We start from the raw sequence: 23,260 nt of genomic DNA, 5'->3' as shown, positions 1-23,260 counted from the left end.
CCCAAATAAGAAAAACAGCTTTTCGGACAAAAAGTCACTAAATTGCTTTCATAACATAGGAAACACAAATCCACTGTGTAACTGCAAAGTGGTCCAAATAAAATAATGAAATTCATGGTAATACTATTTTTATTATTCATTCATAGCTTAACAGCTTCATGCTAACCTATGGGTTGCGTCCATAATGGTGTTTGATGGAGCTTTGCTGCCTTCCGCAGATTCATTATTGCAACTGCAACTGAAGTCAAAACATTGCTCATGAAGAAAAAACAAAAACAAAAAAACAACAAATGCCACATAAAAAAAAAGTTTTGGCGAATTCAAAAATGTGTTTGTATTTGTTACATGGTCCTGCGGCCGTGTGGCCGTAAAAAAAAGAAACATTTTTGTTTCCATAGCAACAGTACGATTTCGCACACGGGAGTCTACTTCCGGATTCGTGTCACGTGACTTCGCGGCTGGCTTCTGGCCGACTTTTCGTGGCATCCGAGCGAAGGCAGACGCTCTCTGCGATTTGTCAAATCCACAATGGCAAGATGAGCACAAAAGCTTTTTGGAGACATTAGCGGGGACCCTTAAGCACCGCATCGACGGTCGACAGAGTGGACGACTCCTTTTACTGAGGTAATAGAACAAAAATATATTGTGTATGGCGCACTGGCAATCCGCGTTAACTGTCTCAAGGATGGCTAACATCGACTAGCTTCGTTGAATTTTGTTGTTTTACTATTTGATGGCTAGCACGGTCGTAACAGGTTTAAATTGGCGCGATTAACTTGTCGCTTTCATGTAACCTGTCGTCACGAATCCTATTTTTAGATCACCCGAGTCGTGTTATCTTTGCGTAATACTGGCTAGTCGTAGCCCTGGTGCTGTTTCAATGTTTCTGGTCCGCGTAGCCACCTCCAAGGTGAAGCCTTCTCGTCGGGGGAATATTCCTGGCCTGTGCCCATCCGGTGATTTGGCAATGGGAGAAGACTGGCTGCCTGTTACCGGATTGGGTTTACTTATGTTGAACAAGTCATGTTTATGCAGTTTCATGAAACATGTAAAATTGTAGTGATAATGCCAGACATTTGGTTTTATTATTGTAGCTGCCACACTTTTGTGTAGAATTTCGTGAGGTGCGTTGAAAGTCTGACTCAAACTGTAATTCAAGTAGATAAATAAATATTAATATTAAAATATTAATTCGTGGTTCATTTGCCTTTATTTTGGCGTCAACCAAATATAGAAGAACCTAGAAACAGTTTTGTTTAATCAATCTGTTATTTATTGTCATACAGATTTGTTTATTGTTAGTGTATTGTTAGTGTAATATGCGAAAAGGTGACTTTGAATAAAAAAAAAAAAAAGCATTTTAAATTGCAATCACTATATTGACGGCGGGAGGCAATTAAACTTAATCGTTCAGCCCTTGTATAAATAGTGCTATAATCTCAGTTATTACCATGTCTGTTTTGTGATTTTGAGTTGGGTTGGGCTAGTTTTAAAAATTCACTTACAACAAACAGTGTTGGAATGAAACATGACTAATGAGTTGTTTGTCATGAGTACATGACCCTGGGCTGCAAACAGACTCCTCTTGGCAAGTAGCATTACAGCTACTGTTCAGGATGAAAAGGTGCATCCATAAACGTGTGATTTTAAAAAATGAATAGAAGAAAGAAATGTACATTATTGGTAGACATTTTCATTAAAGTTGGGCCTTAATTTCCGAGCTAAATTGCACTGAAATGAACTGAAATGCCATTAGTTTGTTCCAGCCCCCCAAGAACACAACAGGCCATGCATTGCGGTGTGTGAACACCATTGGTTCAACACCAGTGTTGCTTGCTGCAAGCGCGTGACTAATTCTACTCCTCCTGCGCATGCTTTAAAGACTGTTTCATGACATCCCAGTTGACATAAAACATTTAACATAAAACTAAACACACAACCCTTTCGTTGTTTTTTTATTTTTATTTATTATTATTTTTATTTTTTATTTTTTTTATTTTCATACAAGGGTTTCCTTCAGCGTTTTACAATCCTGGTGGGCCACTAGGCTTTCCTTGCACCCCTGCCAGGCTAAGCTTCACTTGTTTACAAGAACTTCTACGTGACATGTCACGGAGAAAGGGTAAAATAACGGAGGTTACCACGAATGTTTGTACGTTGATGATTAATGGACAAAAACAAATCGTTTAAAAAAAGTATGAAAACTGAAATGAGAGACTCGGTGGAGTACTTGATTTTAAAATAATTCAAGAGCTTTTAAGATATAATTTTGGGTTAGACTTTAGACCAAGGTTAAACATTTAATGTTTAGTTTTTTTCCTTTCGTCCCAAATTGTGCTAATACTGATACTGTCTTTATTTTCGTGTCTGTGATCATAATAGGAAACATTCAACGTATTTGCTCATATAGCCTATTAAAAGTCATATTTGCTCCCGTTTACTGCTGGACTGCTTTTAATATATCTCACGGAGTACACTGCCATTGATTCGATACAAGCTGAGAGTCTTGTGACGGAGTTTCATTGTGGAATAAAACCGAAGAGCTGATTTGATCCTCATAAAGACACTTTGCCCTCTGGTGGTACACTGTGACTAAAGTCCTACTGGCAGGGAAAATGTGTTTTTCCATTGGGAATTTTAATCATGATTACAATTTTGGCTCCAGACGATCTCAAAATTCATATAATTGGGGCAAAATGTTTATTTGGTGTTTCCGTTCGGAGACGTGCACGCGCAACCGCTACTCCCCAGCCACCACGTGTGTAGCGTGCAGATCCAGGCCTTAGGCAAGACACCAGCAAAATATAGATGTTTCATTTTATTTGGTTGGCTATGAAGCAGGTTCTTTTGAAGCTGTCACTGTTTGGCTCCAAGTCTTTGAATGTAATTGTGCCTTAGTCGGTCTTTATTGCAAAGGTGGTCATTAACAAGCTTTGTTTGTTGACGTTAAATACATTTGAATTCTTCCCCACAGATAAGCGACACCCATGCTGAACTCGCTGACGGAAAGTTTTTAGAACCCGAGAGGTTGGGAGACACACTGCCAACATGATGTCCTCCAGCGATGACGTTCGAGGGGAAGGTATGAAGTGTCTTGGATGTTTACAAACGATATAAGATTATTTCATCGAAGAGGAAATCTTATTTGATGTTTACTTGATATTATCTGTTAAGTTTATCTTTGGAGCCATTACGAGAATCAGGGCGGAACTACGAATGTCGAGAGGGGAGATCCGGGGCTAAATTCGTGCCGAATATCCTGCCGCGTGAACCATGCTGCAGACACCAATGCTATTTTTATTTTTTTCAAATCGCTGTCTCCATTACTCATGGGTTTTCACGCTGAACTCTGATGCGCCAAGTGCCCTGCCTCTCAAAGTGACTGTAAAGGAATGTTTATTCATTACGCTAAACAGGCGCCTAGGGGGTCAGTAGCAACTTGTGACAGATACAAGTTAACTCATCACCAATTGTCTTTGGTACAGAATTATCCAGCCTGACAAACTTATCGAGCTCATGTTTAATTATCGTGTAATTCGTTGTTTTATTGATTATTGCGACATCCCTAGTCATAGGCGCCAAATGCTGAACAGATAAGACTGGCCATATGGGGACTGCAAGCATGCTATTGGCGCCTCCATTAGTAAATAGACTTTTCTGCGTACATGCCGGATGCAGGTACAGTGAACTTGTATTCACTTCAACTCCACTGCCATATTGCTATCGCTTGACTTATAATATTGTATGACTTACAATAGTACACAAGTGTTTTTTTTCAAAAAGACTGAAGGGTGCTACCAGTGAGCAAGCTGCCTATCTATGTCATGTGGACCAGGTCCATGGGACACGTTGGATGCTGGACATTATGTAATCGTTGTAGATAGATGCCCTAAGCTTTGACATCTTGAGATAACATGATTCCGGGAATGGACGATAACGTTGAACTTCGTACGGATTTTGGACGTTGAGTTATACTACAATCACAACAACTAGGTAGAATAAATATAACGTTTATACACTCTGAATGAACTATTTAACAAACTATTTAGTAATCAACTAGACGAAGGTAGTCTGTCACGAAGCTGCGCTCTTTCTCACCCTCTTTCTCTTTCTCACCTTCTCTGGAAACAGGTATCTTCATCCTGCGGTTAGGAGTATATTCTTGTCATTACTATGTTATTATTGATGGTCGCTTATTATTGCATGAGCACAATTTATTTGCATCTGCAGTGCACCATCGAATGTGACGTTTAAAGCTTTCTATTCTATTTTGTTGTTGTTTTTGTGCCCTCTAAACAAAGCTGGGTTGAGCGTGTCAAAATAAGCCTGCATGCACCATCAAACAGAAAAGAGATCACATCGTCGACACTTGGATAACTCGAGCAAATAATGAAGTAAAACGTAATTTATGGTAATTTGATGTAATTTCTGCAAATTGGGAGTGTGTTTCACAGAGTTTGATGCTATCGCTATAGCCACAACATTAGCATGTGTTCAGTTCCCCAAATGTGGAATTGATGCGTGCATACAGTCCATTGAGGTATTTTGTTGGTGTCGTTAAAAGCCTGACACTGCACTGTTAAAATGAGGATGTTAAAGCTCGACATATGCATGATAACACCACAGCGGCAGGCTACATTTACCACTCTCCTACCAAGTGTGACATTTGCTGAGTGCTGTCTTTAGTTTGAGGCCAAACACGACTTCTTTTGTTCTCAGAATTAATTTTGTCGTGTCAAAACAGATAGAAACAGAACAGCAAGAACAGAATCTTGAGAGAAAAAAAATTGCTCTGAAGGTTTTGATAATATACTTGCTCAAGTAATTGGCCTATAATTATCTGAGTTTGATAAGTTACATGTTTTTTCTTTAGGTACTGGCGCTACAACTTTACTACTTGTCATGTACGGAGTTTCATAGTGCATTTATTATCGTTCTACGTTTTTCATTGAAGCACTTTTAAGTGAGACCACAGGTGACCACCATGTCATGTGACCATACATGTTCTTGGCCTCGTGTTCACTTGACTCGTTGAAGTCTAACATCACGAGCGCATATTCCTCCTGCCGTTGCGAAAATATGCAGTCATCTCTTATCACGTTCACACCAGTCAGTGCTCACTTCCCCTTGAGCATCAGACGGCGGCATTTTGGCAAATGTGTTGACCAGCACATTTCTATGTGGCAAATGCGTTGATCAGCACATGTCTATATGCCACAATTGACTTAAGGAAATTGACAGAAGCAATGGTCTGTAGGTTAGGGCTGGGTGATTAATTGTGTTTATTTGGAAGATATTTTTTAATCAGTATGTACATGTATATTTAATTATACAGTAATACATATTAAGCAGTTTCTGTAGTTTGAAGTTTTTCCCATTGATGTACACTAGCACTTCTAAGAACATATAATAGTTGCAAACAGAGTCTGAAGCTAGTTTACAAAAGCACAGTCAGTGTTGCTAGCAGTCAGATGATGTTTAGTTTCTAGAATTTGTAACTCTTAAGCATTTGTATTTCTTGTCTACAAGATAATGAGTGGCGGCAGGATGTGTTGCTGAGGTCTGTCTTCTCACCCTTTTACAGGGCCTTTGTTCTCTGATCAAAACCCATCCGAATTGGATGCTCTGTGTCCTTCCCCTCCAGGACCCTCAAGAACACAGCGTCACTACGAGAGGATCGGCACGCAAACGGGAACCTCGTATGTAGCCCAATAGAAATGCGTCCGCATATAGCCTCGTTGTGTGATGGGCAAATGACCCCCCCCCCCCCTTTTTTTGTGTAGTTTCTGTCAGACTCTGATCCACCTGCTGAAGGGCAACATTGGCACCGGGCTGTTGGGTCTGCCCTTGGCGGTCAAGAATGCAGGCCTGGTGGTGAGCACCCTTTAAATTAACCCGCAAAGCTTTTTACATGAAATTCACTTGGCATGTCTATCATGAGTAGACAAAACCATGCCAGAGAACACACACAGTCTCACATTTTGACTGGAAGCTTGTCAATTTGGGCTCCATTGCACTCAAACTTTGGTTAGAAGCGTCCATTTTTAGTCATAGTTATAAATGGCCATTTCCTGTTCTACTTTAAAGACAAATTTGTCCTACCTAGTTTCACTTAACAACATGAAATTCTATAGACGTGTCGTGAGCAGACCCAGGAAAGCAGTGATCATCGCCCGACAGCAAGCCTACCCAACATTTTGAGGCTCAAAGAGGAAATATCACGTGGTTAACACAAAAGCAACTCAAAACTACAACTGAGATTATAAAAGCTAAAAATGCCTTCAGTTTTGTAATTAAATGGAAAAGAATATATAGACAATAAACATCAAATAATTATTATGCCAAAACTTAATTTTATTTAATTTTTATTTGTGGGTCCGGCTCCCTAGAGGACTTTCTGGTAAAATTCTGCCCCTCTGACTTGTATAGTTGGTGACCCCTGCACTAAAGTATCAAGAAACTATTCTCTAAAATTTACAGGAAGTCAGTCTCCCATTGAGGTTGGAAGCACCCCCTTTATATGAATAGGCGTCTGTTATACACCGAATTTCACTATTCACGGGCTGGACCTCTCTTGATAAACTAATGCCTTTGGTTAGTTGCTGGTGAAAGCGTTATAACTCCAAAATAGTCACTTTTCAGGAAACCTTTCAAAGAGCAAGCCATTTTTAAACCGTGAGATTGATGAATACTTAGTAAAAACAACACCTTCACGTGTGGACTGACCAATGATGTGGATTTTTTTTATTTTTTTTATTTTAAATACGCATTTTACCAAATTGTGATTTAAGACGTTTCTACCTGACTCCAGAGAATGTTGTCTTTGCAGGGTATTGAAATTTATCATTTTAAATGTCTTTGTGTGTGTTTTCTTGTGGTGTGTATGTCCAGTTGGGTCCACTCAGCCTGCTGTGCATAGGCCTCATTGCGGTGCACTGTATGAGGGTGCTGGTCGACTGTTCCCACCACCTCAGTGCCAAGTAAGTGGCACATTTTTTTTTTTTTTTTGGGTTAGTGTAGTGTGGTAATTCTGAGGTTGAACACTGACTGCATTGCTTGGCAAAGTAAACCTCTCCTAATTGTTTTTCAATACACCTGTGCCCTCTAGCGGCCAACAAGAAGTACTGTGTTTGATATTTCAATACGAACATTGGTATTTAAATTTCTAAATAATGCATATACCGTTACTACTTCGCACGAAAAATGAGTTTTCAGGTTTTTCTTTTTTTCTATTTATTAACCAATTTTTCATGGTCAATGGAATTTTAAGTTAATAATTGTTTTAAAACTTCTTTTTTTTAAAAACTCTTTTTTTTTTTATTCACATACCCAACAAATACCTTGAAAAACAAAGGATAAAATTAATACTAATATTAAAACCAAGAAAACTAAAACCAGGCATAAAATAATTAATAAAACCATATTTGAGAAACTAATAAAAACACACAATCTCAATTAAAATTATTTGTATTTTAAAAACAAAAGTCAAAGTTAGGGGCGGTTCGGTGGTGCACTGGGTAGCACGTCCGCCTCACAGTTAGGAGGGTGCGGGTTCGATTCCACCTCCGGCCCTCCCTGTGTGGAGTTTGCATGTTCTCCCCGTGCCCGCGTGGGTTTCCTCCAGGCACTCCGGTTTCCTCCCACATCCCAATAACAGTAGGCCGATTGAGCACTCCAAATTGCCCCTAGGTGTGAGTGCGAGTGCGAATCGTTGTTTGTCTCTGTGTGCCCTGCGATTGGCTGGCGACCGGTTCAGGGTGTCCCCCGCCTACTGCCCGTTGACGGCTGGGATAGGCTCCAGCACACCCGCGACCCCCATGGGGACTAAGCGGTTCAGAAAATGGATGGATGGATGGAAGTCAAAGTTAAAAAATCAAGCAAGTTGAAATAAAAAAAATCAAAAACTGTTATAACCTTTAACTGCTGGCACCAATTTTGCCAAGTGGCTTCTTTTGTAGATTAAAAACAACAACAAAAGCGAAGATCATTTAACCTCTGAACCAATTCCGCATGAAAGGAGCTGTCCCTTTCCTGTTCAAAAAGTGTTTTTATTTTGTTTTGTTAACAAAATGTTTTTTCCCCCCAATTGTAGTTGTAGTTATTTTTCAATAGCTATAATAATCTTAGTCTAGACTTTCATAAATGTCCTTGTAAAAATTGTTTTGCCTTTTTAGGATGAACAGGCAGTCTCTGACCTATGGCGAGGCGGTCCAGTATGGCATGGAGAATGTGTCGTGGCTCAGGAGACACTCGCACTGGGGAAAGTAAGTTAAAAATGTCTCTACAGTATGAGTACCGTATTTTCCACACCATACGACGCTTCTGGTTAAAAGGCGCAAACTCAATTGCGGTGGTTGTTCTGCACTGAATTCACACACAGGGTGCACCGCATTATAGGGCGCATGCATGGCATCACTTACAATAAACGAAAAACGTCACAGGAGCAAGGCAGTGAGTTTGGTTGTACTTTATTCTATTTAACCATGTACTGTACTGTACTGTACTCACATTGTTGATCGATATTCATACGCAAATCCATCCAAGCCCTCATCTTCTGTATCCAAATTAAACAGTTGGGTAAGTTCGCCATTAAACATGCCAAATTCCATCTCGTCATTGTCTTGTGATTGTCACGTTGCACTTTGGCAATGATCCCGGCTTTCCAGAAAGCTTGAATTATTCCTTGGAAGCATATGTCTCTTTGTCGTTGCCATTTTAGAGGGTCCTAATGCTGTTTGCGTTGCACAAACTTAATTTCCCCTAATTTTAGCCGGTGCGATTTATAGTCCGGTGCGGTTTATAGTCCGGAAATGACGGTACATATTACGGCCCTGCATGTGGCGGCAGCCACACAACATCATTTATAGATTTTGGAATTCGGTCCACACAAAAGGCGCACCTTGTTAAAAGGCGCACCTTTGTTTTTTGAGAAAATTAAAGGCTTTTAAGTGCACCTTATGGTGTGGAAAATACGGTAATAAGTTGTGTTGTGTTGTATTGTATAATAACTGTTGTTGTATTGCAGTCAATTCTACACTTGTGTAAGCTTGTCATGATCAATCCGTGTGCCTTTTTTTTTTCCAGACGGATAGTCAACTTGTTTCTTATCATAACCCAGCTTGGCTTCTGCTGCGTTTACTTTGTCTTCCTAAGTGACAATGTCAAGCAGGTAACATAAACACACAACATATGTACTCACTACAGCTACCTCCATTTTATCTGTGATCACTGTGTCTTTTAACCATTGGCCTCAAATCAATGCTATGGTCTGTTCAAACCCGTGCTGCAAAACACTTTTGACACCTACGCTTAGTGCTACACTTGAACCTCATACAAAACAGGATTTATGTAAGTATCTTGGAAGGCCACTAGGTAGCAGTGCCTCTCTGTTGTTGGTGGTTCAGACGTTGCCAAATGTGAAGTGGAACCAAAATCTCCAAAGTCTGACCGACAATTTACAAAAGTCTTAATTTATACTCTCAAATAAAGATTAAAAGCCTGTTGAGGTTTCAAACTAGGGTTAAGATTTCAATGGAACAAAAGTTTTTTATTTTTTTCAGTATAAGATTATAATTGTCGATTTAATAATTAATAAATTATTAATTTGTTCATTTATTCATCCATACTTATTCTCACAAAGGTCGCAGGTGTACTGGAGGCTATCCCAGCAGTCTTTGAAGAGGAGGCGGGTTAGACCCTGAACCAGTCGCAAGACAATTGCAGTGCACATGTAGACAAACACCTACAGACAATTAACCCACCATGCATGTTTTTGGAATGTGCACCCTAAGAACCCGGCGAAAACACGGGGACACATATATAGTATACACGGGAAGAACGTGCTAACTCCTCACAGGAAGGTCTGAGCCCATATTTGAACCCAAGACCGCTGAACTGTGAGGTGGATGCGGTAACCACTTGTTGACCGCTATACGCATATAAATTCATATATATGTTTATTTATATATATATATATATATATATATATATACATATATGTATATACTCCGTGACTCGTTACCCCCCTCAATGAGTCAGACTATCTGCACTCAATGATACATTGGTTTATACATTGGATCCAACCGCTTGTATCGGGGATTGCGGTACCCCGTACTCCTGAACCACCCCCCACCGAGGCGTTCGCCAAGTCCACAAAGCACACGTATCCTATTCACCATAGGGGTCTTTTGAGTTGTGCTTTCGACTGCCCCAGGCAAATTAGCTCCTACGATCATTGGTCACTCAAACCTGTCCACCACGATAAGGTGATGGCTCAGGGAGGGGATTGTTAGAATAATCAGTTCTAAAAATAATTTCACAGCCTGACTTAAAATTTTACATCAACGCGACAAGGGACTACAGCCAATGGTTATAATCTGGCATATTTGTGTGTAAATATTTATTAATATGCACTGTCCGTTTTGAAAATGAATGCATGGATGAATGAATAAATAAAATAACTTATTTAAGACTTGTTGCTCCATCTTCTGATGGGATCATTGAGCAGTTATCTGCCCCACAAATTCTGATCGTGTAAAGACTCTTAGGAAAAACATGCCGTTTGACTAGTTGTTAATCTAAAATGTTTTACATTGACCTTATGGCATGTTCAATAAATATTTGTGTATTATGAAGCATATTGATTAAAATAAAACACATTTTGGTTACAATTGCGGTTGAACTGGCATCCATCCATCCATTATCTGCACTGTGGGTAAAATGTCGATTCATCATCGCAACTCAATCTCAATAAAGCTTTTTTAAAACTTTTTTTTGGACATGGTTTTTGAACCGTTCATTATTTATACATTCACTTCAATCCTATGCGACTTTCCAACGCGGTCTGGTCATGGACCCCAATTTTTTTTTGTCAAATACATTTTCAACTTTAAATGGATGATATGACCGTACGAAGCACCTCATCCACACACTCACTCACAAGTCAAAGAGCGTGGCTGGACACAGTATAGTGGAATACGTGGCTGCTTTAATCTCATCCAATTCACATAGCATCAAAATGACTTATTCAATCCGTCTGATACCGTCATCTACGTATTGCTTCTCTTTTAATAAAATGTCAACAGACTTCAATGTGTGCGGAGCAAACGGACCCCTTTGGCCGTCCAACAACTTGATTGACCTAAATTAACGTAACAAAGGACCCCTTCGGCTGCCTAAAAACATGCCTTTATAAAAAAAGACGCACTTCCCAAATTCTGAACCCCAAAATCTGCTTAAAATTGAAATGTAGGTGTATTGTATCGTTAGAAAAGTAGTAAGTGCATTTGCCTTGTTTTTCCTTTCCGGCAGGTGGTGGAAGCGGCCAACGCCACAACCTTCAACTGCCAGGTGGACGGCGGCAACCAGACGCAGGTGCTGGTGCCCAGCTTTGACTCACGCCTCTACATGCTTTGCTTCCTGCCTGCCTTCATCCTGCTGGTCTTTACGCCCAACCTTAAGTACCTGGCGCCACTCTCGCTCATCGCCAACTTGGTCATGGCCGCCAGCCTGGTCCTCATCTACTTTTACTCCATCACGGTAAGCAGCACCGAGTGTTTAGGGGTACATACAGACATGCATGCATGCATACATACAAACATACTGACGTACATACGCACGCATGTATACACACAATTTAATATATATATTGTGTGTGTGGATGTTTATACGCACGCGCGCGCACACACACACACACACACACACACACACACACACACACACACACACACACACACACACACACAGTATAATATATTTTTTTGGGGTGGGGGGTTCAATGCTCACTCACTACGTGTGAGTTGGTCAGATGAGTCTAAATTTTATGAATGCCTGTGAGATATGCCTGCTGTAAATTTGCATAAATAGCTATTCGTCCACTTCGGCACTTAAAGTAAAGTGGTTGGGCACAGACAGCGAATCACAACTTTGATTGAACATTTGAATGGTGAAGGGAATTTTTCCAACAAGTCCAACAAAAACTTTAGATTGATTTTTTTTTTCCCCCCCTTGCTTGTCAAATCTATTTGAATTATTTAAAAAAAGAGCTGTCTTATCTGTGGACTATTGGTCTTAGACATATGAGTTTCAAGACCAAACCTGAAGAATAATTTAACAGTAAGTATAACAGAAAAACTTGGGCTATGGTTTCAATCTAGTGTTAAGGTTTTCAATTGTGAGTTGTGCGTATTTTCCGGACTATAAGCAGCACCTGATTATAAACCGCAGCAGCTAAATTTAGGGGAAAATCTTGTTTTGTTCATATGTAAGCCGCACTGCATATAAAACGCAGTTTTTTTTAAAATGTTTAATTACCATTTGTTAGAGAATATACACAAAGAATATTGTTAGGAAAGAGATGCTCCTTTGGGGACGCATACCTTTTATTAACATTACCTTCATTGACAGAGATGAAGGAGCTCTGCAAACATACAAACGTATAAATCTCAGCGACGACCATACACTTAATGTGCAGGGGAACACTAGCAACACACAACTAATAATAGATAAAATGGGACCACTTACAGGGGCAAAGTTGGCAATGCAAGACGAGCTACGTGTATAGCTCTAGAGTAGACGTGACCGGGAAATAAAGAAAAAGGGTGACGCAACAAGATATCAACAATAGCCCAGTACCCTCTAATGGCCGGCCTTCACAGTACATGAGCAGCTCTATTTGCTTCGTTAAGAGCCACATTCACTGCTTTTAACTTAAAAGCGGCATCATATGCATTTCTCTTTTGACTCCCATAATGAGGGTTTGTGTATAAAAGCTTCCTTTCTCCAGTAATGTCCGTCCGTCTTGATCTCGTTCTGTCTCTTGTTCGTGTCAATTGTACGGCACTATTTGCCTGGCGGATGGACATGCGAGCGACACACCACTATTCTCCCCAGTGACCGTGTCACATATCCCTCCGCCCAGCAAAGCGGTGCCGCACAACAGCGGTCCACAGCCTTTTTACGAGCGTACAAGTGTATTAATCATCACGAAAAAGCCATAAATAGGCCGCACCAAACGACAAGCTGCAGCGTTCAAAACCTGAGCAAAAAATAGCGGCTTATAGTCCGGAAAATACGGTATATCCACATGACATCACACCAGGTCTGTGATCCTGCCCTGGATCAAGTATCTGGAAGACTGGGTCTGAAGGGATTGCTGTGCCGTAAATGCATCAGGCAGCTCCTCAGTTTAAAAATGGCCAGTTATAATCTTATCGCGGATGCTATTTGTTGGAGCTATGTTTGAAAAGACACAGCAGAGCTGCCATTTTGCTTTGGAGTGTAGTGGCAATTTCCAGGGGTTTCACAAAGATGGCATCGTCTTGGAGATTTCATTTGCTTGCCACCATATTTGAACCTTGTATACTAGACAGATGGATGATGCATTAATCGTCATTATTGCGTGTATACAGAGCATGGCAGGGAAGTTCAATGACACTCCGCAAAAACAAAACTTGTGGGGCTGAAACGATTAGAGAAGAGGAATTTTGGGAAGCGATTCCAAGCTGTACTATTCTTTGTCACTCTGTTTTTTTGTAAAATAAATTACACAAATGCGACTTGTACTCCAGAGTGACATAAATGTTTTTGTCTTCTTTGTGATGCACTTTTTGACTGGGTTCTAAGACCTGGTTAGGTATGCATGGTATGCAAGTCCTGAGTGTGGTTATTCTATTGTAAAGGACCTTTTAATCTCAATGAGGCTTTTCTAGTTAGATAATAATTAAAAAAAAAAAACAGTACAAATAAATAGTTTTCTCTTGCATTTTTTCCCCCTTCCAGCACATAAAATTCCCCATCGACCTTCCGATGGTGGGCCGAGCCAAAAACTATCCGCTCTTCTTCGGTACGGCCATCTTCGCCTTTGAAGGGATCGGAGTGGTACGTGTAGGAACAACAAAGAAGGCCCTTACACGCACACACAGCAAATACTTAGATGCGCACTTGTTTTTTCTCTAGGTCCTCCCACTTGAGAACAAGATGCACAGGCCACAGAGTTTCTCCCTGGTCCTCTACCTGGGAATGGGCATCGTCACCTTCCTCTACATCAGCCTGGGCACCATCGGGTATATGTGCTTTGGCGCTGACATCGGCGGCAGCATCACCCTCAACCTGCCTAACTGCTGGTAAGAATTTGAGAGGTCTTGGCACATTTTGTGAGCAGCGCTGTGCATGATGACGGCGCACGCAGTTGCAGCGGCTCAGTGCTCTCCCGATCTACGCATTGTTTGTTTTTTGTTAGTGTTTGTACCCACTGTATGTCGATCATACACCACCTACAACCGGCAGGAGCTCCTCAGGATAGGGGTTTGCTGCGAGTTGAGTGTCACAGCGGAGTTTCACCGCTCGCAAAACATACCGGAGGATATCATCAGGCGCCCCGGCTCCCCTTGGATCACCATCCCCGCTAGGAGGAAGCGAAGGCAGCGCATAGAGAGGAGGCAAAAACGAGGCTGCAGGGCCGGCGCGCTAACCAGGCTACGGAAGCGGCCGTTCAAACCACCTAGCCTGTTTCTTACCAACGCCAGGTCTCTTGCTAACAAGATGGATGAACTAAGGCTACAGATGTCTGCGAACCAGACCGTAAAGGACTGCTGCATGGTGCTGATCACCGAAACCTGGCTTCATCCACTCATACCGGACTCTGCTATCGAGCTAGCAGGCTACACCACACAGCGCCATGACAGGACTGAGAACTCCGGCAAGAGCAAGGGGGGGGCTCTGTATGTACGTCAATAACAACTGGTGTACTAATATGGTGACTGTAGACAGTCACTGCTGCCCGGACCTGGAGTATGTGACTATTAAATGCAGACCCTTTTACCTCCCTCGAGAATTTACCGTAGTCATGACGACTGTTGTTTACATACCTCCGGAGGCTAATGCTAAGCTAGCTATTGGACTATTACATGGCAGTATTAGCAGCCAGCTGAGCAGATATCCTGACGCAGTCCACATCATAGCAGGGGACTTTAATCATGTAGACTTGAAAGCAGCACTCCCTAGTTTCCACCAGCATGTTAATTGTGCCACTCGAGGAGTTAACACTCTGGATAAGGTCTACTCCAACATCAAGCTAGGCTACAGGGCAAAACAGCTTCCTCACCTGGGCCAGTCTGACCACATGTCACTGCTATTAATCCCTGCATATACCACCATCAGGAAATCAGCTCCTGTCATCACTAAAACTGTTAAAACCTGGCCTGATGACGCCTCTCAGCAGTTGCAGGACTGCTTCGACAGGACTAACTGGGACATCTTCGAACACCGGGACCTGAACGTGTTCACAGACAGTGTTCTGTGTTATATCAAGCACTGCACAGACACTGTCACAGTGGACAAACCTATACGGATATACCCCAACCAGAAGCCCTGGATGACCCGGGAGGTCCTTCGGCTGCTGGAGGAGAGGGACACCGCCCTGTCCCTCAGGTCTGAGGACGGGACTCTCTACAGCACAGCCAGAGCCAACCTGAGGAGAGGCATCAGAGAGGCCCAGCTTGCCTATAAGAAGAGGATTGAGGATCACCTGGACAGCAACAACAGCAAGCAGGTGTGGCAGGGAGTCCAGCATCTCACCAACTACAGAACCACCATCGGAGCTGCTGAAGGGGACGCCTCACTGGCAGAGGACCTTAATACCTTCTTTGCCCGGTTCGAGTCCGAGCCACCTGAAGCGGCCACATCACATCCCACAGTCCGCAGCAGCTTCACCCTCACAGTGAAGGAGGACGAGGTGAGGCGCACGCTGCGGACCATCAACTCGAGGAAGGCTGCGGGTCCTGACGGCGTCACTGGGCGTGTCCTGAAGGACTGCGCAGATCAGCTGGCTGGAGTCTTCACAAAGATCTTCAACAAGTCCCTTACCGAGTCCACCGTCCCATCCTGTTTAAAATCCTCCACTATAGTCCCCCTGCCCAAGAAGCACCACATCACCAGCCTTAATGACTACCGGCCAGTCGCACTCACCCCGGTGGTGATGAAGTGCTTTGAAAAGTTGGTACGGGGTCACATCACATCACTCCTGCTCAGAGGTTTTGACCCCCACCAATTTGCCTACAGGGCAAATAGATCCACAGAGGACGCAGTAGCTACAGCCCTCCATGCTGCACTGTCCCACCTGGAGCAGCCGGGAAGCTATGTGCGGATGCTCTTCGTGGACTTTAGCTCTGCTTTTAACACCATCCTCCCCCACAGACTGGTGGACATACTGGGGGGCCTGGGACTTCCACACAATACCTGCAGGTGGATTAAGAGCTTCTTGACGGGTCGCAGCCAGAGGGTGAGAGTGGGCCGTCATACATCCACACCTCCCAGTCTTGGTACCGGCTCCCCACAGGGCTGCGTACTGAGCCCACTGCTTTACACGCTCTACACACATACATGCACCCCCGCCCACCGCAGCAACACCATTGTGAAGTTTGCGGATGACACCACCGTGGTGGGGCTCATCTCAAAGGGGGATGAGTCTGCCTACAGGGACGAGGTGGTCCAGCTATCGGAGTGGTGCGGACAGAACAATCTGCTCCTAAACACGGCTAAAACCCAAGAACTGGTCATTGATTTTAGGAGGAAAAATAAAACGCACATTCCACCACTCATCATCGACGGGGTCTGTGTGAAGAGGGTGTCCTCCTTCCGCTACCTGGGAGTCCACATCGAGGAGGACTTCACCTGGAGCGTGAACACCTCCGAGCTGCTAAAAAAGGCCCAGCAGAGACTCTACTTCCTAAGGGTGCTTCGGAGGTACAGCATTACACAAAGACTGCTGGTGTCCTTCTATCGCTGCTCCATAGAAAGCACTTTAACGTACTGTATATGTGTTTGGTACTTCAGCTGCACTGCAGCTCAGAGGAAAAAGCTCCAAGGGGTCATCAACACAGCACAGAAGATCGTTGGCTGCCCTCTCCCCACACTGGAAGACCTACACAGAACCCGCTGTCTCAAAAAAACACAGAACATTCTGAAGGACACTTCCCACCCTGGCCACTCCCTTTTCGAACTGTTGCCATCAGGCAGACGCTACAGATCAATTAGGTCAAGGATTAACAGATTCGCCAACAGTTTTTACCCTACAGCGGTAGTCACATTAAATGCCGCTAAAAAAAAGATTATGTCTGTGTATGTTCTTCTGTGGGTTTTTATCTTGTATTTTTTTATCTTTTTATTCTATTTATTTTATGCACTGATCGGTTGGCACTTTTTAAATTTCGTTGTACATGTGTGACAATGACAATAAAGATCTATTCTATTCTATGCACTATTCAGAAAAAGGCTCTTGATTTAAGAAGCAACTGTATAAAGAAATGTGGATGTATTACCAGCAGAAACATTTGTTTAAAAAAAATGGCGTTCTCCGGTGTGTGAAGCCAGCACCTCAAAATCATCCTGCTTTTAAAACCCTTCAGCATTATCTTTTTGTGTGTTTGACATAAGTGCAAGTTGGTGATGCAAATCATCCAGTCTGTTCTCTACATAGCAACTCTCCAACATTCGGTACGCTCAAACGTTAAAGGGTTAAGTGATTGACTTTGGAAAAGACTGAATGCTTGTTTCCTCTGGCATAGAACTGCAAGTTTAAAACAGTAGAGCTATTTTCCTCTATCTCATTCCTAATAATATCATAATAATCCATCCATATATATTCTTCTGCATGGATGGATGCAGTGTTTTTCTTTCTCCCTTTTGTGTTGGCATCACACAAGAAGGAAAAAATAGAAGGCACTGATGCTTTGTTATACGACACAATACATGCTCTGGCTTTTTTTCTTCTCTCTCATTTTCATCCAGGACCTACCAGGCTGTCAAGCTGCTCTACTGCTTCGGCATCTTTATCACCTTCGCTCTGCAGTTTTACGTCCCTGCTGAGATTCTTATCCCATCGGTCGTAGCCCGCGTGCCAGAGCAATGGGAGATGGCCGTCGACCTGCTGCTCCGCGCCATCCTTGTCGTCTTCACATGTGAGTTAAATTATGTCACTGTTAGTCAACTTTTACAACATGCTGTCAACGTGTCACATGTCATCGCCATAACTTCCCTTTCTATGGTCATCCCCCAAGTGGCACACACAAAAGCCAAAGAAACAGCAAAACACACAGTTTCTAACCCTTTTCTGCCAACAAGCCCCGCAACTTTGTATTCCTGATAGTAGATAGAAGTCCTCTTGTTACCGTTGATTGATCGTTATGCCTTGGACTTGGTTGTTTTGCCCGTAAACACCCACCATTCAGACCACTCAGGTAGTAAGTAACATTCCCTAATTCAGTGAGTGCATCAGTACTGGAGCACCTTTCCCCCCACTTTTAAGATGACATGTTATTGCTCCTATATTTATTATGAATCAATAACTCTTACATCTGCATTCCCTCTGGTTGAGTTGACACGTATGCACTCCAGATGGCCGTGTCAAAATCTCACATTTTTCTTGTCTTTTATACAAACGTCGTGTCGATCCTCTTTAAAAGGGGTGTCTGGTTTTGACGCCTGTGCTAATTTGTGCGTCTGATCGGAGTTCAAAGAAAATTCTCTCCTTTCAATGCAGTATGACTCAGAGTAGAAACCTAATTAAAGCTACGAGCGTTGAATAGGAATTCGCACCCCCTTATGTGGGCAGATGAAATCCGAGTGTTTTGAGTGGCATTATTGCATTTACCCACTTATGATAATAGGGGGTGGCTATGAATCACACGTGAGATGTTTTGGTCAAACTCTGAGCTCTGCGTTATTAGTTTCATATTTAATAGTGGCTCACCAAACGTTGCTGCCTTGCTCCATACACACAATTAGGAAAAGTTAAGCATTTTCACAATTTAGTGTCACCATTCTGTCCAGAATATGGTTTGAGAATTCAGTAGTACTCAAGACAAATTTGCCCAAATCTTGTCTTTGAAGCTTGCTTCAAACCAAAACGGCAGCGTGCCTGTGTCTGTTTGGTTCTTGGTTTCTTCTCTGCCAGGATTAAAAAAAAGCAGCTTCCGAGGCCAGATCCGCCCCACTGCTATATATTGGTTGCTGCATTGCTGGACGGATATCACGCAGGTTGTGACACACCGCCGTAACCATGGACGCCACTGTAACCATGCAAGCCAGAGGAAAAAAGAAAATGAACCATTAATTCGGACTGTTCAAAGCTCGAGGTCTTTTTTTTTTTGCAAAGCAGGCATCAGTGACTTCATTTGAGGAGTAGCTCTCTACGCTGTGCCACTTTTTTTTCTGGTTAATGCAATATAACCAATGGACAATTGGTTCTATTCGTATAGTATCAACAGGTTTCTTAAATTCACCTTGGTGAATAGTAACAAAGTTTGCTTGTTTAGAAACAAAGCTAAATGTCAATAACTATTTTATTAATACATTTTATAGTGTCAGGTTATAACTTTTTCCGGCAAAACAAATTGAAAGGGAATCAACACCGAATCACCCCACAACAAATCACAACTATGAATATTTAAATAAATGTGATTATGTAAAACAAAAAGAGGGGGTGACAGCATCCAGATAACGTTTGTATAGTTAAAGCTGCACTCTGCAAATTTTGCCCTAAAATATGTTAACAATAGCCTTTTCATTTGACCTTTTATGACTCACACGTGTTCTAAATAGCAGATTAATACTTTAGCTGTTCACAACTGGTCTTCTTGCAAGGCTCTGGAAAATAATTTTCAGACTGAAATCAGATTGGAATTTCCGGCGCATTTTTTGCAGATACGACATCGTACGCGTTCTCGTGTTAGGTCGTTGTTTGCCCTAATAGATTCTACATCTGATCAGAAGAGACCGCCAACTCGCATGCCCCAGACACCTACAGCCAGATAATGCTGTCTTGGTTGACGGCGAAACAGTTGTAAAAAATTTAGCTGCCTCATAAAATTTGCCAACTTCTTTTCTCCCAGTTCTCCAAGCCTGCTGCTCCTTTTTTGTCTCGGTCCCGGCTGTTAAAAGAAGCTGGCATTGTTGTATGCCCCTCGGTCCTAAACGCCGCAGTGAAATTGTTGTCACACATTGTTTTCATTTCATTGTGTTCAGAAAAACAACAAACAAAATGAAAACTTTATTTGGCTGTGCGTCTGCTCGTTCATGAGAGTGCATGTGACGTAGCAAGTACATTGTCAACCCCAATCGTCTGGTGCCGACACGACGCGGCCAAAAGTTCACTTCATCCGATGCGGGCGGAATGGGAGAAGGAGCAAAATTTCCGCTTCAAACACTTCAAACACGCCGCTGGTCAAACATGTCGGTGATCAGGCGGGGTTGCGAACTGCATTAACTATATATGGAAACGTGCTGCCGGGAACAGCGAACAGGACTTCGATCTGCACGTTGCATAACTTAATAATGAAAAGTGTTCATGGTAGCCCTGTGACCATCCTCCCCCCCCCCCCCCCCGTCACAAAGACCCCACTATGGGGGCGTGCCCCCCGTTTGTAAACCACAGCATTATGGGATTCATTGCAAGCGAGTCAAGGGCAAACCTGTGGCTTGAATGAAGGTCCCAGCAGAATCCTCGTGTCCCGGCGCTGTTCGCCTTAGGACTTTCTTTCATTAAGCCCCTGAGTCTACCCTATAGCGACTCACGCGGACAGCGTTACGCACTTGCATGTTGATAAGCCAATAAAAGGGAATAAATGCATACATCCACCACTTCACGTCCGCAGGTCATTCCGCAGGCATCCCATAATTTAATTAGCACTGCCGTGTGTTGAATGGGGAATTCCGAAGACAGGCTTCGGGTTGGGATGAAGGCAACCGGGGAACGAGAACGGAAGGATATATCGAGATGCTTTTGCAAGAGTACATCGAAAGACTGAAGCGGAGAGGCGTTTTTTGAACGCAGGCTTAGCAAATGCCTCAAAGGACTTTGTTCTTTGAGGGGATGAGGTAGCGCTTGCTGGTTCCCTGATATTCTCCAGGGAGACGCTTTGGTCTTTTTGCTGCAGCTGTTGTCAGACTGGAGCACTACTTGCCTGCCTTTCTAATTTGGAATGAAAACATATCACACACAGAACGCCATCCAAAACTAATATTGAAATATTGGCTTACTTTGTAAAGGCAGTTCATTAGATGACTCTCCATGCTTTGAACGTGACAGCCTGATAGTTGCCATTTCTGATCACATTTTAACGAACCAAGCTGACGTAAGTAAATCCAAAGGATTTGTTTTTTCCACCCCCCGTACACGCTACTCTTCAAAACAGAAAAGGTGCAAGTGCTTGACCAAAACAGTGAAAAACAGGGCAAATTTCAACAAGCATGTTTAATTTTTAATTTTTATTTTTTTATTTTTAAAACTTTCTTTTTTTTTTCTCTCTCTCGAGACACCAACCTTATTACAACATACCTGAGGAAAGTAGGCCACATTCGGCCTTTCCATAATGTCTGCAGCTTTTAGGAAGTATGTGCTCTTTTCACTGAAAGTCATTGATCATCAATGATTTAGAGGTTATAAAATTCATGACGATCAATCAGTTGATGCTTTTTTTCTTCTATTCCTCTCTTCCCTTCACCATGCAGGAAATAGAAATGTTAACATGATGACTCATGATGAACTCTTTTTGCATTGTTGTGATTTGCCATTTTAAACAAATAGTTGCAAGAGTCGTTTAATTCTCTACAGCAACAAAGTTCCTTGGCTGGCAACATGAGCTCTTAGCTCTTGCTTGCTTGTATGGCCCTCACACATGCACATGAAAGCATTTTTAGCTTTTCGTTTGACTTTACTTAGACTTTGGGCTGGTCAAAGACTAAGACTGGGCCAGATTACGTACTTTGCTAATAGAATATAGTGTACTGTATACTTGAAATAACCAACAGTGCATGCACATCAGCGTCTGCCTTATTACCAAGACTGACCTGTGAGAGGCAGTACGGTGCCACTGGGCATTCAGAAAACTCACATGACCTAAAGTGTACTTGGGGTCTTTCTTGGCCAGTAACAGTGTAGTTAACTTTATCTGAATGTAAACAATAGCGTCTGTGCAGTTCCTGATGGGAAAAAGCGTATATCTATATGCAGATGTAATTTGAGTGAATAAGGTTGAGTACATAATCATCGTCACTCGGGCTATCTGGAAGCCATGGCTGACAGGGGCTGTCCTCAGGCTGCTGAGGGCCAGGGACAAAGCCTTCAGAGCGGGGGATGAGGCTGGCTTGAGGACAGCGAGGGCCGACCTGTCCCGGGGCATCAGGGAAGCGAAAAGGGCATTCTCTTGCAAGATTACCACCCACTTCAAGGACAGCAGGGACGCACGGAGCCTTTGGCAGGGCATTCAGACCATCACGGACTACAAGCCCGCACCTCAGAGCTGTGAGGGCGACATCCATCTGCTCAACGATCTTAACCGCTTCTTTGCTCGCTTCGACGCTCAGAACAGCACTTGCCCGCTGAAGACCTCTCCCCCTCCACACGAGCGGCCCCTGTGCCTCTCTGCTGATAGCGCGAGGAGGGCGCTTGCCGCTATCAACACCCGTAAGGTGGCGGGCCCTGACAACATCCCAGGTCGAGCGCTGAAGGACTGCGCTGGGGAGCTGACGGGTGTCTTCACGGACATCTTTAACATTTCCCTGCAGCAGGCCATCGTCCCTTCGTGTTTCAAGGCTGCCACCATCGTACCTGTGCCGAAGAAACCTGCTCCGTCTTGCTTCAATGACTACCGCCCCGTGGCACTGACGCCCATCATCATGAAGTGCTTTGAGCGGCTTGTCATGGAACACATCAGATCCATTCTCCCCCCCCACCATAGACCCCTTCCAGTTTGCGTACCGAGCCAAACGGTCCTCTGAGGATGCCATCTGCTCTGCCCTCCACTCAGCCCTTACCCACCTGGAGAGAAGGGACTCGTATGTGAGATTGCTGTTTGTGGACTTCAGTTCTGCAGTCAACACCATTGTACCACAGCGACTTATCTGCAAACTTGACAAGCTGGGCCTCAGTACCTACCTCTGCAACTGGCTACTGGACTTCCTCTGTCAGAGGCCTCAGGTGGTACGTGTTGGCGACAAAATCTCCGCCAGCATCACGCTGAGCACGGGCCCCCCCCAAGGCTGCGTGCTCAGTCCGCTGCTCTTCACCCTGCTGACGCATGACTGCACTGCAACCTACAGCAACAACCGCATAGTGAAATTTGCTGACGACACGACTCTGGTGGGTCTCATCACCAAGGGCGACGAGACTCAATACAGGTTGGAGGTCGACCTTCTGACCACGTGGTGCAGGGACAACAACCTCCTGCTGAACGTCAACAAGACCAATGAGATTGTTGTTGAC

General features: G+C 43.3%; 1 protein-coding gene across 2 annotated transcripts in view; it reads left to right on the top strand.

Annotated features, from left to right (window-relative positions):
- The first annotated feature begins 442 nt into the window (after positions 1–442).
- The window catches only part of slc36a1 (solute carrier family 36 member 1), a 29,823-nt gene continuing 7,005 nt past the window's right edge, over positions 443–23,260 (top strand). Inside the window, exons 1-11 of one of the 2 annotated variants that reach the window (XM_037261049.1) lie at positions 443–624; positions 2,975–3,082; positions 5,645–5,699; positions 5,784–5,874; positions 6,892–6,980; positions 8,175–8,264; positions 9,085–9,169; positions 11,311–11,538; positions 13,780–13,878; positions 13,957–14,123; positions 17,788–17,957. In XM_037261049.1, the coding sequence (XP_037116944.1) occupies positions 3,049–3,082; positions 5,645–5,699; positions 5,784–5,874; positions 6,892–6,980; positions 8,175–8,264; positions 9,085–9,169; positions 11,311–11,538; positions 13,780–13,878; positions 13,957–14,123; positions 17,788–17,957 (1,108 nt within the window). In that variant the 5' untranslated portion in view covers positions 443–624; positions 2,975–3,048. Of the gene's footprint in view, positions 625–2,974; positions 3,083–5,584; positions 5,700–5,783; positions 5,875–6,891; positions 6,981–8,174; positions 8,265–9,084; positions 9,170–11,310; positions 11,539–13,779; positions 13,879–13,956; positions 14,124–17,787; positions 17,958–23,260 lie in introns of both variants that reach the window. The other variant, XM_037261048.1, reaches the window with a different exon arrangement.

This window comes from Syngnathus acus, chromosome 10 (genome assembly GCF_901709675.1).
Source record: "Syngnathus acus chromosome 10, fSynAcu1.2, whole genome shotgun sequence".
Lineage (NCBI taxonomy): Eukaryota > Metazoa > Chordata > Actinopteri > Syngnathiformes > Syngnathidae > Syngnathus > Syngnathus acus.
The sequence above is the reverse complement of the archived record's forward strand: the minus strand, read 5'-3'. Positions and strand labels throughout refer to the sequence as shown.